The following is a 17,294-nucleotide window of genomic DNA, read 5'->3' on the forward strand; positions in this document are numbered from 1 at the left end:
GGCGTTCCCCTGGGCCGATGTAATAGAGCTCCAGGTTCTAGATTCTCCTTTAAACGCCTTATGCTCGCTTCTCCTCGGCAGCTTGTAAATCAGTGAAATCTGGTCAAGCAGACAGTCGAGAACGTATTTTTTATCCTATTGAATTATTCTCCGCCCATGGGACATTGAGGTAGATAACGATATAGTAGTTACCCCCTAATTTATTTTTACTGTTATAGAGGGAAAAGTATTATTTGGTAATAAATGCTTACAGTGAATGTTATTTTTATGATGGTTGATATGTTTTTATTGGCCTGGGATAAATGTGTGATGGAGGAGTCTTTAGTTTTATGGGATTGTAAATTCATAGCTAAAATACAAAGCGTTGAATTTACCGGTTGATTTAACTCCGCTGGGTCCCAGCTGATCATACACACGCAAACAGCAAAAATGCAATGGGTTTTGTAAGGAAGACGTTCCTAAGTGGCGAAAGTGAATTATTTTATTTTGAGTAAAAACGTTGTGTTTTTACACAGGTATGGGCTGTTTCTGGGGGGCAGAGAGAAAGTTCTGGAGGCAGAAAGGGGTCTACTCTACTCAAGTGGGCTACTCTGGGGGTTACACCCCAAACCCTACATATGAAGAAGTGTGTACAGGTAAGCATTGATCCTCAAATTGAACCAAGGAAAAGACATACAGTGAGGAAAGTAAGTGTTTGAACATCCTGCTATTTTGCAAGTTCTCCCACTTAGAAATCATGGAGGGGTCTGTCATCGTAGGTGCATGTCCACTGTGAGAGACATAATCTACAAAAAAATCCAGAAATCACAATATATGATTTATATTTTTTAAACTATTTATTTGTATGATACAGCTGCAAATAAGTATTTGAACACCTGTCTATCAGCTAGAATTCTGACCCTCAAAGATCTGTTATTGTGCCTTTAAAATGTCCACCTCCACTCCATATATTATCCTAAATTAGATGCACCTGTTTGAGGTCGATAGCTGCATAAAGACACCTGTCCACCCCATGCAATCAGTAAGAATCCAACTACTAACATGGCCAAGACCAAAGAGCTGTCCAAAGGCACTAGAGACAAAATTTTACACGTGCACAAGGCTGGAAAGGGCTACGGGGAAATTGCCAAGCAGCTTGGTGAAAAAAGGTCCACTATTGGAGCAATCATTAGAAAATGGAAGAAGCTAAACATGACTGTCAATCTCCCTCGGACTGGGGCTCCATGCAAGATCTTATCTCGTGGGGTCTCAATGATCCTAAGAAAGGTGAGAAATCAGCCCAGAACTACACGGGAGGAGCTGATCAATGACCTGAAAAGAGCTGGGACCACCATTTCCAAGGTTAATGTTGGTAATACACTAAGACGCATGGTTTGAAATCATGCATGGCACGGAAGGTTCCCCTGCTTAAACCAGCACATGTCCAGGCCCGTCTTAAGTTTGCCAATGACCATTTGGATGATCCAGAGGAGTCATGGGAGAAAGTCATGTGGTCAGATGAGACCAAAATAGAACTTTTTGGTCATAATTCCACTAAACCTGTTTGGAGGAAGAAGAATGATGAGTACCATCCCAAGAACACCATCCCTACTGTGAAGCATGGGGGTGGTAGCATCATGCTTTGGGGGTGTTTTTCTGCACATGGGACAGGGCGACTGCACTGTATTAAGGAGAGGATGACTGGGGCCATGTATTGTGCGATTTTGGGGAACAACCTCCTTCCCTGACTGATCTAGAGAAGATCTGTGTGAAGGAGTGGGCCAAAATCCCTCCTGCAGGGTGTGCAAACCTGGTGAAAAACTACAGGAAACGTTTGACCTCTGTAAGTGCAAAAAAAGGCTACTGTACCAAATATTAACTCATTCACCGCCATTGACGAGTTATCTCGTCATTTATGAGTTCATATTTAACTAATAAATATGCCTTTCTGGACGAATTTCAAAGTGTAAGTGTAATACCGCTTTTATCCACTAGATGGCCAAATCGAATTTATCAAAAACGGAAGTTAAAAAGATTTAATGATTTATTTTAACTGCCTTTATGTTTGATAGTCATTCTGAATCTGATCTCTAACATAAATTCCTTTACAAAAACGCAATTTTTAAAGCTTTTTGCTCAAAATGTTGTATTTTTGAAGAGAAATATCGATATTTCAGTGGTTAAATTAAGTAGAAAAAGTACATTTATAATGAAAGGTTTTTTCCCCATTTTGTTTGTTTTTTGTTTGTTTATTGTTTGTTTGAAAGCAGAGGGTGTGTTCTTTAATTTGATATAATTTGTATGTTTATATATTTATAGAAGAAAATTTTTCCTGCAAGGAATTTTGTGAAAATTTTGTTAAAATCACAAAAATGCAGGTGGGCAACTTTTCTCAAAAAGGCTGGCGGTGAATGAGTTAACATTGATTTTTTCAGGTGTTCAAATACTTATTTGCAGCTGTATCATACAAATAAATAGTAAAAAAAATAATTCATTGTGATTTCTGGATTTTTTTTAGATTATGTCTCTCACAGTGGACATGCACCTACGATGACAATTTCAGACTCCTTCATAATTTCAAAGGTGGGAGAACTTGCAAAATAGCAGGATGTTCAAATACTTATTTTCCTCACTGTATATATGTACATGGATGTTGAAATCCCAGGACAAGAGGGAGTTACTGATGTTACTGTATAGACAGTGAAAGGTGATGAAATGCTGGGTGAAAGTAAGATTTAGCAGATCCCGGAAAAGCATACAGAAATCTCTATCCACAAGAGAGTCACACAGATCATGAGAGAGGGAGTGAGAGATTCTTGACACTCATAAATTATTAACCAGACAAGTCACATTTCTCCTTTTACACCACACTGGTCTTAATATCTGCATATATCCAGGTGGCATACATACGCTTATGCTTACAATATAAACACATCTCCGTCATATTTCAGTAATCAGATTGCTTAATATACCAGTACAAATGAACAAATGGTCATACTGTACAGCTTGGTTATGCAAAAATCATCACAGAGCTTTAACCTAAATGCAGTAATCAAGATGAGCAGTTTTGGCATGGGTAAAATCGCGCCAGCTGTGCCAGCTGTTGGCCTATTATTTTTAATTCAAGCTTCCTCTAACAAACCCTGTGTTGCAGGATTTAAAATGTAATGAAAGAGAAAAACCGATCCTCGGTGCAAAATGATAGCCAGTGCATATTATACAGCAAAAAAAAAAGTGACCCTGCTTGTAAAAAAACAGTTACTCATCTTACATAATGTAAAGAACATTGTGTGAAAATATAATCTTGATGTCTAAAATTATCTGGATTTTTTATGAAAGTAAAGTATTCCTTTAAAGGGACGTTACACTTTTTTTTGAAAATATGCTTATTTTCCAGCTCCCCTAGAGTGAAACATTTGATTTTTACAGTTTTGGAATCCATTCAGCCGATCTCCGGGTCTGGCGCTACTACTTTAAGCATAGCTTAGCATAATCCATTGAACCTGATTAGACCATTAGCATTGCGCTAAAAAGTAACCTAAACGTTTCGATATTTTTCCCACTCAAAACTTGACTCTTCTGTAGCTACATTGTGCACTAGAACGAAGGAAAATTAAAAGTTGTGATTTTCTAGGCAGATATGGTTAGGAACTATACTCTCATTCTGGCGTAATAATCAAGGACTTTGCTGCCGTAACATGGTTGCAGGAGAAGCAATTGTATTACGCAGCAGCCGAAAATAGTCCACTCTATTGAAAGTAACTAAAGGGGACTATTTTCGGCTGCTGCTTTATATCATTGCGATTGTGCTAAGCTATGCTAAAAGTGGTACCGCCAGACCCGGAGATCCGCTGAATGGATTTGAAAACAATAAAAATCAAATGTTTTACACTAGGGGAGCTGGAAAATGAGCATATTTTCCAAAAAAGTGGAGTGTCTTTTTTAAGGCTGTGTATCTTTTTAAGAATCTCACGATATGATACGATACCTATCACAGTACATGGGTTGCACGGCATTATGTTGCAATACTATATCGCAGAGCAATATATTGGGATATTTCTTTTTTTAGGAATATAATTGGATATAATTTTAGGAAAGCTGTCATTGAGAACACACCATCATATGCAAACAATGGCAAAAAATTGTGGGGCAGATAAGAAGAATGCTATCTAGTGGTCGGGATGTAAACTCCGAACGAAACAACTGCCATGAATCTTGTATGATTTTTATTAAAAATATACTGATATTGCATTTTTTTGGAATATCTAAAATTGTTCGAGTAAGGTCATGTCAAAGATCATGAAATCACTGACTTTGATGCCCCTAAATAACAGATTGAGAATTTTGCCTGGATTTCACAGACAGGGTCACATACATTATAATATGTTTTTGTAACCAGGTAATTTTTATTTCTTTTTATTATTAATTATTATTAATTATTTTATTATCATTTATTATTAATTATTTTATTATTATTTATTAGTGCTGGGCAAAGATTATTCACGATTAATCGCATACAAAATAAAAGTGATTTTTTGCATAATATATGTGCGTGTACTGTGTCTAATTATTATGTATATTTAACCACACACACATTCATATATTCATTTCAGAATTGTTTTATTTATATATCATTTTTTTTAAAATATTTAATATAGATTATATAAAAATATAAATAAATACATATAAACATGTAAATGTTTCTTAAATACATACATGAATGTGTGTGTATATATTTATACATCATAATTAGACACAGCACACACTCATATATCATACCAATAATCACTTTTATTTTGTATGCGATTAATCGCAATTAATCTTTGCCCAGCACTATTATTTATTATCATTTGTATTATTATTATTTATTATTTATTATTTTTTCTTTTTTTATATAATTTTTTTCTGAACTCTCAGGAATGCAGAGATCATAAAAATAATTTCATAATGCATTGTGACAAGCTTAGCAGTAAGGGAACTCACTAGGTTTTGGTCTCTGTGCTCCGATGTCCTGACATCTACAGTTGAGGAAAAGCAGATCTTCTGCTCGAGTCAAACTAAGGCTTTCCAAATAGGGCTTAAGGCTACTTTCAAACTAAAATGGATATTTGACCTGTCTTTACTGAAAACAGCTTGCACTGACACCTTAAACTTTATGAGTGCCATTGTTTTGTCTTAAGATGCATGTTGGTAATGGTTATTGTAAGGTAGGTTTGTAGAAACTACCTAAATGTCCTAATATATCTAAGGCCTAGTGCTGGTTTAATCTAAACCCTGTCCAGGAAACTACCCCTTAGTGTTAGTTTTCCCTGTGCACTAGTTCAGTCTCAACGATTTCCTATCAAGTAAAATTGTTGTAATGGTCTCTCACAGGATACTATGCTGCTACTATGCTACAAAGGTTCTTGGGATGTTAAAGGATGTAATGGTTCTTCTATGGCATCATGCAGCACCTTTATTTTTAAGAGAGTAAGCTCGGGAGGAGCTGTCCATTGTTTGGTGCTGAAATGGTTGCCAACCCTGTGGTTACCACCGTCTGTTCATCCACAGGGTTTGAATGTCACAAACCTTTAAATCTAGCAATTCTCAAAACTGTTTTAAGGAAAAGGGAAGTTTGTTATGCTCATAGATATTTGTAATGATCTGCAATTGTGGGCAATGCAAAGCTCCTGACATTGATACAGTACTGTGCAAAAGTCTTAGGCCACCAGCACCAGACTTGTTGTTTTAGACGTTTAATGTGTATCCATATTTATTTTTCAATCTATTTTATTAAGATACAAACACAAAATACGGGAAATATGTACAAAAAAATAAAAAATTAAATTTTCAGGACCAAATATCTTCTTTAGGCATCGTCGGTGTTTCGTGTAACCTCTCTTGGCACTAAACACATCTTGAGCGTTTTTGAGCAAAATGAACTAAAACATTTCTTTTAAATTAGAAATTAGGATTTTATTTAATTTAGGTTTAAGAGATCCTGCAGTTTTCTGCTATTGATCAAGTGAAAGGGGAGTTTACCCTAAAAACTTGACACATCAGTTTACATTTTTATACAGTTTTTAATACTATATACACATTTCCTGTATTTTCTGGATGTGTTCTATTAAAGACTGAGAAATAATAATATATGATCACTATAACATTGCAAAAACAACAAATCTAATTCTGGCATGGTGGCCTAAGACGTATGTACAGTATTGTACCTCATTGTTTTTATTTCCCTAAACATATTTTTTTACATGTGTGTGTTCAAAAGGACATTCTCCCTGGACCTTTAAAGCTTTCTCGCTCTTTCTATATTCTTAAAAATTAAAGTTCCTAAAATGAAATTGGGGTCATTAAAGGGATATTTCAGCCAAACATGTTATTAAACCCACGATTTACTCACCCCCAAGCTGTCCGAGATGCATATGCCCATAATTTTTCCGACAAACACATTTTCAGTTATTTTAGAAAAAGATTTTAGATCTTTCAGTTAATCAAATATAAAGTTACGGGGTCCACATCCTTCAAGACCAAAAAATGTGCATCCATCCTTCACAAAATAAATCCAAACGGCTCCATGATGATAAACAAAGGCATTCTGATGATAATCTGGGTAAATTTAAAGCTTTATAAACGAAAATAACTAGCTTCCGGTAACGCCGCCATCTTAGCATTCAAGATGAAAGCGTACACAGTTCATGGAGGGTTCTGTGCCCCCGACCTCCGAATTTGTCATACGTCACTAAGAAAAGTGCGTACGCTACGCTGATACTCTCTCCTGAATACAGAGCAGTTTAAAATGGCGCCGTTACCGGAAGCTAGTTATTTTCGTTTATAAAGTTTTAAATGTGAATATTTATACAACAAAACTGCACGGATTACCCTCAGAAGGCTTTTGTTTATCATCGTGGAACTGTTTGGATTTATTTTGTGAAGGATGGATGCACATTTTTTGGAATTGAAGGACGTGGACCCCGTAACTTTATATTTGATTAACTGAAAGATCTAAAACATTTACTTAAATAACTGAAAATCTGTTCGTCTGAAAAACAACGGACATATGAACAGCTTGGGGATGTGTAAATCATGGGTTTGATATAATTTTTGCTGAACTATCCCTTTAAAGAACCTTTGACATCCACCGTACCTTTCTTGATGCACAAAATGTATTTTTAAGAGTGTATGCATGCAGTCACTGCTCTTTTTCAAAACCTACCAAAAATATCCAATGTTAATTATTTAAAAAACTATTTTATATTTTTAATAGGGTTGTACATGTGAAATATCCCAATATATTGCTCTGCGTTATATTATTGCAACATATTGTACCACGATAGATATCATATCGTGAGATTCTTGCCGATACACAGCCGTAAAGAAATACTCCACTTTCATTAAAGGAATAGTCTACTCATTTTCAATATTAAAATAAGTTATTACCTTAACTAAGAATTGTTGATACATCCCTCTATCATCTGTGTGCGTGCACGTAAGCGCTGGAGCGCGCTGCGACGCTTCGATAGCATTTAGCTTAGCCCCATTCATTCAATGGTATCAAACAGAGATAAAGTTAGAAGTGACCAAACACATCAACGTTTTTCATATTTAAGACGAGTAGTTATACGAGCAAGTTTGGTGGTACAAAATAAAACGTAGCGCTTTTCTAAGCGGATTTAAAAGAGGAACTATATTTTATGGCGTAATAGCACTATTGGGAGTACTTCGACTCGCCTGAAAAGTCCGCTCCCCTTCTCACTCTCATAATGGGAGAGGGTGGGTGTTACTGCACCGAGTCGAAGTACTCCCAAAAGTGCTATTACGCCATAAAATATAGTTCCTCTTTTAAATCCGCTTAGAAAAGCGCTATGTTTTATTTTGTACCACCAAACTTGCTCGTATAACTACTCGTCTTAAATAGGAAAAACGTTGATGTGTTTGGTCACTTCTAACTTTATCTCTAAATGGTACCATTGAATGAATGGGGCTAAGCTAAATGCTATCGAAGCGTCGCAGCGCGCTCCAGCGTTTACGTGCACGCACACAGATGATAGAGGGATGTATCAACAATTCTTAGTTAAGGTAATAACATATTTTAATATTGAAAATGAGTAGACTATTCCTTTAAAAATCCTGATAATTTACTCACCCCCTATATGGAGAAAAATCCTGGAATGTTTTCCTCAAAAAAGTAATTTCTTCTCAACTGAACAAAAAAGAAAGACATAAACATCTTGGATGACATGGGGGTGAGTAAATTATCTGGATTTTTTAAATGAAAGTGGAGTATTCCTTTAATTTTTAAGATTTAAGGAATTAAAGCGAATACATTCATTAAAAATTATCAGTTCATCTGCCATCTTAAATTTTGTTTGCATGAGCTTGTCACAATGCATTGTGGGATTGCGCACTGCTGCCTAAAATTTGCGAAAATCTTCAGATGCAGCATAATTAGGTTGCCTACCTTTCGAAACATCTATACAGCATCCACAGGCAGCTTACTAAATTTCAGTACAGAGCAATAGAATCATGCACAGGATTTTATGCACACATCGGAGAAGAGGGGGCTATCAACCTCTCTCTCTCTCTTTTGTCTATGCTCTCTCTCTCTCGCTCTCTCTCTCACTGTTAATCTCAACCATGTCTGTACAGGAGCTTGTGTCAACAGGGGATTAAAGGGTACAGACATGTTCACCAAGCAGAGAAATGCACTAAAGATAAAGCCACTGACATAAATAATTACAGAAATAACATTTTAAAACTGAAGCAGCTGTAGTTGCTCTTTTCAACCATTTTGTGAGCTTGAGTCAGAGACAGCTTGAGATGATAGCATGCAGCTCACCTCTCACAGGCTTCCAGTATTACATATAACCATCACCTCTGAATATAACTCGATTTGAGCTTTTATTGATGCCTTGCATGAGACAGTTTGGTCGGTGCAGATCGTCGCATTTTTCTAAAAGTCCCTTTAAATTCACACGGCAGCCATCTTGGTCGCAACCCCATGCAGCTATGCTAAATTTACTATGTGGTTGATAAGCATGCAAGTGCAGTTTTTATATATTTGATCAATATTTAATCAGTTTTTAAGGTTGTATTTCAACAACATTTAGTCAACAGTGATAATGTTTCTTCTTTAGATCATGTCATGGTACAAAATGCCAGCCTTTTCAGTTCTTTTAAAAGGAGGCTGATTTTTCATTTTTTACAACTGGTCCATTTCATCCAAACAGCGAGATGTCTGCCTATGTTTGACCTTCAACGCCTTTAGCAGCACAACCCAGCAGTGAGGAGGGTGCGGGGATTAAACCAAAAATATTGGGGGTTGAGGAAAGGATTTAAGCTGAAGGATGGAGTGAAAAAAAGTGGGAGATAGTTTAAAGAGGAAACGAAGAAGGGATAAAAGCCACGCCGAGATGGAGAAAGAGAAACTGAGTGGGTTGCGTGTAAAGAGCGAGGAGTGGGGAGTGTGAGAGCGGGTTCGGCGAGTTCATTACTCTTCCATAAGCCAACATGCATAACACAGTTTGAGGATTATCCTGCCGCACTTACGCCTCCATTAGAACGCTGTTGTCTTACCGCTGGATGTACAGTATGAACATTTGCATAAAATACTGACAAAGGTCTTGATGAGTGCAGAAAACATACTGTACAGTTTTGCATTTTATTCGCTTTCACGTATCTGTCCTGCAGCAGAGAAAACGTGAACTTTCCTCCACTGTCCTACAGATTTTCCATCATCACACTGACAATGAATAAATTATAGATAAATACACAGAATGCACACACACACACTAAATGCATATTTACACTTTTGATAGTACTGTATGGGGACGCGTCTATCAAATGTTGTCCTGCTGTGAATTGAGTGTGTGGGCAATGGCCCGCCTTTGGTTTTCCATATCTGAGCTCTGATAATGTTACTACCCCTCTGCTGTCTTGCCTGGTAATGAAAATAACCCCACAGGTTAGTCCTTTATTACTTTTTTAATATCACAGCAATATAGATTTACTGGAGATAACATAGAGGGTGGCTCCCCATAAGACTAAGGCAGAGATTATTAAGCAGACTTCTTTGGTAATAAACTAACGATGGAGGATATAGAATTAGGGCCTCGCTTTTTCAGTTTCGGGGTTCCAGTCAAAGCTGTTTTCAGATTTATTTGCAAGATAAACTGTATACAAAAATATACCTGTATAAAAATAGCTGGGCGATAATATAAATCCATGTACCGTAATGTACGGAGAGACACATGCAGCATGATTTAAAAAAATATATAATTTAAGATGTGCACATTTCAAGTACTTGTTCCTTAAAGGGGACATTTCACAATACTGTTTAAGATGTAAAATAAATCTTTGGTGTCTCCAGAGTACGTATGTGAAGTTTTAGCGTAAAATACCATATAGATAATATATTATAGTATGTTAAAATTGCCACTTTGTAGGTGTGAGCAAAAATGCGCCGTTTTGGGTGTGTCTTTTTAAATGCAAGTGAGCTGAGCTCTGCACTAAATGGCAGTGGCGTGGTTGGATAGTGCAGATTAAGGGGCGGTATTATCCCCTTCTGACATCACAGGGGGAGCCGAATTTGCTTGCAGAACTGGGTTGATCTTTTTCGCATTTTATAGGTTGATAGAAACACTGGGGGCCCAATTATAGCACTTAAAGGATTAGTCCATTTTCTTCAAAATAATACAGATAATTTACTCACCACCATGTCATCCAAAATGAAAATGTTGATGTCTTTCTTTGTTCAGTCAAGAAGAAATTATGTTTTTTGAGGAAAACATTCAAGGATTTTTCTAATTTTAATGGACTTTAATGGACCCCAATACTAAACCGTTTTTTATGCAGTTTAAAATTGCAGTTTCAAAGGACTCTAAACGATCCCAAATGAGGCATAAGGGTCTTATCTAGCGAAAGATTGTCATTTTGGGCAAGAAAAATAAAAAATATGCACTTTTAAACCACAACTTCTCGTCTTCCTCTTTTCGTGTGGCGCGTCAGCGCGACCTCACGTAATTGCGTAAGGACGTTGAAAGATCACGTGTTGCATATATGAAACGCACATTTGCGGACCATTTTAAACAATAAACTGACACAAAGACATTAATTAGTATCATTCGACATACAACAACTTGGGAACGGTCCTCTTTCTCCAAACTTGTAAACACTGGGGCGTAGTTTTGCATTCGTCATCCGTGACCTCTTGACATGATGATGTATTGCATGAGGTTGCGCTGGCGCATCACACGACCGGAGGAAGACGAGAAGTTGTGGTTTAAAAGTGCATATTTTTTATTTTTCTTGCCCAAAATGACAATCTTTCGCTAGATAAGACCCTTATGCCTCGTTTGGGATCGTTTAGAGTCCTTTGAAACTGCAATTTTAAACTGCATTAAAACTGTTTAGTATTGGGGTCCATTAAAGTCCATTAAAATTAGAAAAATCCTTGAATGTTTTCCTCAAAAAACATAATTTCTTCTTGACTGAACAAAGAAAGACATCAACATTTTCATTTTGGATGACATGGTGGTGAGTAAATTATCTGTATTATTTTGAAGAAAATGGACTAATCCTTTAAACATAATCAATGTCTGATTTTCATGATATTAATACTTTATCAGTAAATATTCTTTCATTATTCACTCATCCTATATTTTATCTTAACACAAACTCTTACATTTTAAAGAATCTTTCCACGTAGGAGCTTTATATATTATCTACGTTTGTTTAATACACAGTTTCTCCATGCTTGCTGACCCAAAACGATTCATTTCTCATTTACCTGTGCCCTTTACCTCCCTCAACTTGTCTTTTATCATTTTCTCTGGATTTGAGAGCGATTGCAATTATTTTTCCGCAACCAGCTGAGTCTGTGAGCATGGGTCGACTGCTATGATGGGGTCAAAAGACACAGGTTGTAAAATGAATCACTATAGAGCACCGACCTCACCACACGACCCGTGATGACCGAACTGGAATGGGAACGCAGGACACCACGCGTGTGCTCACTGTGAGTCTTCCTTGATGATGTTTTCATGGTCACCTCTGCTTCTTTCACTCGCGCAGGTAAAACAGGACATGCAGAGGTGGTTCGTGTGGTCTACGAGCCAGAGAAAATCAGCTTCGCGCAGTTGCTCAAGGTATTCTGGGAAAGTCATGATCCCACACAAGGTAACATTTCCCAACACAAAAACACACTGCTACATATTTTAATTCAGTGCCAGAACTTGACAGAAAGCATCTGCCAAAGCAAATGTTGTCCTGCATGATAGTGTAGTATTGAAGATATCAAGGTTATATTTTTGGAGAATATTCCTTACATTATGTAAGATGATTTCAACTAAAAAATCTCATAAAATTCATAACATTTCATAAAATTAGGGTAATGTTCAGGCTTGCTTTAAAAAAATTTTTTTTTTCATGGAAGCTGTCAATCTCCAAAAAACACAATTTTATGTTATTTACTTTCCCATTCACACTAAATGACCAATGAGCAAACTGTTCCTTTAAGATTAGGTTTAAATCATTAAAATGTGCACTAGACAGATTAGTAAAGTGTTAATTTAAGAAAAGCTAAATGCTAAAAGCAACATTTTAACTTAAAACAGTTCCAGTAGTGTGAGAGACATGAGAGGACCATTATGAATTCACATAGAAGAGAGGCAACATTTGGAGTGGCTGCAATCATGACCAGAGGATTCAGGACAGAGATTAAAGTGTCTCAGTCATCCAATCAGATTCAGACTTATCCAGATTGTATAACAGCCTGATTGTGTCTGCAGTGGTGATGACTAGTGCTCATTCTTAAATCAGCTTATACAAAAATCATTCTGGTTTCCTTTAAGTTAAACCACTAATGTAAAGAAAAGTTATATAGAAAAAAAATCAATATTACTTTTGACAAATGAACATTTAACTGATGTATGTACCATAATCGATGGTTCCAGTAATATTAGTGGCCTAGAAAAGCTGTTTGTAATCCTGAACCACAAAACCAATCATAGTCGCACGGGTATATTTGTTGGAATAGCCAAGGATACATTGTATGGGTCAAAATTATATATATTTTTTGCCAAAAATCATTAGGATATTAAGTAATGATCATGATTCATGTTCCACTATATTTTGTAAATTTCCTATCGTAAATTTACATATATACATACACATATATACGTAAGCAATAAGGTACGAGAGGCTGTGCTGTATCGTGAATAAAGCACACCTATTGACCAATCAGAATCAAGGATTGGAACTAACCGTTTTATAAATATACTTATAAAACGGTTAGTTCCAATCCTTGATTCTGATTGGTCAAATGGTGTGCTTTATTCACGATAAAGCACTGCTATGACCGCTTCGCGTCGTGCCTAACAACGCCCTTCAGCCGTTACTTATTCACGATACAGCACAGCCTCTCGTACCTTATTGCTTACATAAACATATACATATATATACATATACATATATACATACACATATACACATATATATATATATATATATATATATATATATATATATATATATATATATATATATATATATATATATATATATATATATATATATATATATATATATATATATATATATATATTTATACATATATACATATATATACATACTGTATATACATATATACATATATATACATATATATATATATATATATATAGTCACCACCTGTTGTAATGGCCTCATGCTAAGTAGAAAATCTCACTGTGGTTAAAGTACTGAGCAAAAAGGCAACATTTACTCATACACTACATTTATTTTCCTGTTGCTATATTTCTACATAAGGTGAGCAGTAAAGTTTACAAAAAATCTTGTATTCGCATGTAAATGCATCGTCATCTGTGTGAAAGCTGCAGTATTATTTTATTTCAAATAGGCTTTTAAAGGGACACTCCACTTTTTTGAAATTATGCTCATTTGCCAGCTCCCCTACAGTTAAACATTTGATTTTTACCATTTTGGAATCCATTCAGTGGATGAAATTCAGCAATGATATTACGCAGTGCCTGAAAATAGTCCCCTTGGTAACTTTCAATAGCAGGGGACTATTTTCGGGCAGTGCGTAATATCATTGCGCCTCCTGCAGCCATGTTACATCAGCAAAGTCCTTGATTATTACACCAGAATTAAATTTTTAAGAGTCAAGTTTTAAATAGGAAAAATATTGAAATTCTTTGGTTACTTTTTAGCGTGATGCTAGTCAGAGGTGTGTAATACTTAAGTATTTTAGTTACATTTTCCAAGCATCTATGCTTTATCAGAGTGTTTGTCTTGGGAAAAAATTTACTTTTCTTTACTAAAAAAATTTCACTACATTCTAAAGCATAAAATCATACTGTGTATTTATTATATATTGCATATTAAAATTGATTTAATGCCTAATTACATAAAAATTGTGTACTTTTACTTTCTTGAGTAAAAGTACGAAAACATTTTTTACTTAAGTAAAAGTACAAAAAATTACTAGATGTTTAATGTACTCAAATATTAAATATAAACCAAAAACTTGAAATTATGAAATGTAGTGGAGTAAAAATTATGATAATATGTTTTGGAATGTTTGTTTTCCAAAGAAAAACACTAATAAAATACGAATAATTGAAAATTTATGTAGAAAGTAAAAATACTTAAGTACTATACAACTCTGATGCTAGTCTAATCAGATTCAATGGATTATGCTAAGCTATGCTAAAAGTGGTACCACCCGACCTGGAGATCAGCTGAATGGATTCCAAAAGGGTAAAGATCAAATGTTTGACTCTGGCGGAGCGGGAAAATAAGCATATTTTCAAAAAAGTGGAGTGTCCCTTTAAGTAGGTGCTGGGTAGCTGAGTATAAACTCCCATTAAAATCCCATTGAAATACTTTCAAAATGTTTACAGCTTTTGCAGCTTTTCGTTGCTGTTCACGTCGCATAATTACGTCACTTCCTAACATTCCCATGACAACAGGGGACATGGCTGCGCATGTGTGAAGTAAATGCAAGATTTTTCAACTTTCTGCAAAGATAAATATGACTTTTTGCTACGTAAATGCAGAGATTATGAAATCATGAAAGCCCCGCATATTTTGCTAGCAGAAACCTGCAATTTATGTGGCGAAAGTGCGGCGTATTTAAAAAATGCGGCCCCGCATAAATATGCAAACTTTGGCTGATTATGCATTGAATCATGCAATCGCATAATCACGTTTTTCTGGAGTGACTGTTTAGTAAGCAAATAATATTTGTAAAATGTACATTTTGTGAATATCACTGTTTTAATAGTAAACCTTCGAAAAACTCTTTGCATTATTTATTTGATTTCTTAAGCAAAAAAAGAGAAGAGATTAACTTCATTTCAAATATCTTTCAAATGGATTTCTGTATAATATTCGCTGCGTCTCATTTTGACATTTTTTTTATTAAACTCAAATTTGACTTTTATTCCTTGAAGTGTAAAATACAGTCATTTCTAATTTACTTCGCAATTAAACGGTTGATGTGTTTCTATTGCCGTAACATCGTAATGATAGTATTACGATATGGATTAATTCAGATAGGACACCACTGAAGGCCTAGGTGTGAAATGCATGGACCGCCACTGAAATCTCTCTTGAACAGCACTTGGTCCAATACAGTACAATATGACTTCTGGCCAGCCAACAAAAGGATCTGTGCAAAAAACAACCCTATAGAATCGACTGTAAAGCTATACTGTAGCTAGCTATAATTCACATCTAGACCAGGATCAGATAGAACAGAGCTTTAATTAAAATTGCACCCTTCCCAAAGATTTTAGATGGGCTCACTTCTGCCTGATTGGAAGTTTGTTTCCCAAGAGTCTGAGCGCCGATAGAGGCTAATTTTGTACCCAGTGACTGAACTACATGATTACTTCAAACGCCTTGCTATAGTTCTCAGATGTCTATTCAGAGTTGAGAAAAAAAGTCTTATATAAATGAAATGAACCGTTTAACCAAAAATGATAATTTGATCATTATTTACTCACCCTCACGTCATTCACAACCTGTATGCTGTTATTTTTTCTGGAAGGATGAGGATTCAGGACTGTGTGTCAGGTTTGATTTCTTTTTTCAAGGGTGTCGATTAGATTGTTACCTCAGACCCACCTCACCAATCACGTGTTTGCTTTAACCATACAAAATTTGCATTTATGCATTTGGCAGATGCTTAACCGACACACAGTGCATTCAAGCCGTATATTGTATTTTATCAGTGTGTGTGTGTGTTCCTGGTTCGAAGCCATGATCTTTGTGCTGCTAATGCAATGCCCTAACTGAGCTAAAGGACCAAAAATAAATGTAATTTTATATTAACTATTCCTTTTAACTACATACAATGTTTGATGACAGACTCTGCGGTGCAGAAATGATTTTACATTTACGCAGCTCTGTCCTTTCTTTGATAGGGATGCGCCAGGGCAACGACGCCGGCACGACCTACCGATCGGCCATCTACGCATACACACGCGAACAGCTTGACCACGCATCGTGCTCAAAGGACGAATATCAAAAGGTATCTCAACAGCAACTTTCATTTCTATCATCTTCATGCACGAAGTGACGCCTCTAGTGACCCTCGGGTGATCCGCACTAACACGCCAGTCCAGATACAAAACAAAGATTGCTTGTGTTGACTGCAAACTCGGCTAATTGAATACAAACACCTCGGCACCCGTATTCACAAAAAGTGACATTTTACACAATAGGAGTTATCTGAAAAGTTTTCTGCAAGTTTTAATACATAATAGCAATAAATGCTATGATTATAGTTGAGAAAGGGTTGATCTTGTTGTGTTTATCTTAAATTTTGTTTCGACACTTTAAATTAAAAATACACTGAACAAAATTCGTTTGTGCCCTCAGTTTTCATGAGCTGAACTCAAAGATCTAATACTGCGTTCACACCAGCCGTGGTAGAGGTGTCAAACATGAGCGATTTTAATGTTAAGTCAATGTGAAGACGCATTGATGTGCGTCTGGAGGTCTCGCGGTGCGAATGAGGTGTTTAGCGCGATGCGGTAGTCGCGCTTCCGCCTTATTTGCGCATCTAGTTCACGGCGCGAATTGAAGCTTTTCCGCGGGTAACGCGCAAGTTGAAAAATTCGACCTTTGGCGGGAAAACGCACCGCGCTAACCAATCAGGAGCTTGCTCTAGGAGTGACGTGATTACAGGTTACATGTTCAAGAGGCAAACTAGACGCCGTACACGCAAATTTGATGCCTGGTATGAACCCATGGTAAGAAAAAAATTGTTCACAAATCTGGCCTTTTATTGTGGCCAGCCTAAGGCACACCTATGCAAT

The 17,294-nt window shown here is 36.2% G+C and overlaps 1 protein-coding gene across 3 annotated transcripts in view; it reads left to right on the top strand.

The window, feature by feature from the left end:
* msraa (methionine sulfoxide reductase Aa) overlaps positions 1 to 17,294 on the top strand; it is a 93,257-nt gene that overhangs the window by 54,855 nt on the left and 21,108 nt on the right. For all 3 annotated transcript variants that reach the window (XM_055185581.2, XM_073856278.1, XM_055185582.2), the window contains 3 exons: positions 516 to 635; positions 12,040 to 12,144; positions 16,398 to 16,504. In XM_055185581.2, coding sequence (XP_055041556.1) covers positions 516 to 635; positions 12,040 to 12,144; positions 16,398 to 16,504 — 332 coding nt within the window. The remainder of the gene's footprint in view (positions 1 to 515; positions 636 to 12,039; positions 12,145 to 16,397; positions 16,505 to 17,294) is intronic.

The sequence above is a fragment of the Misgurnus anguillicaudatus genome, chromosome 18, assembly GCF_027580225.2.
Source record: "Misgurnus anguillicaudatus chromosome 18, ASM2758022v2, whole genome shotgun sequence".
NCBI classification, from domain to species: Eukaryota; Metazoa; Chordata; class Actinopteri; order Cypriniformes; family Cobitidae; genus Misgurnus; species Misgurnus anguillicaudatus.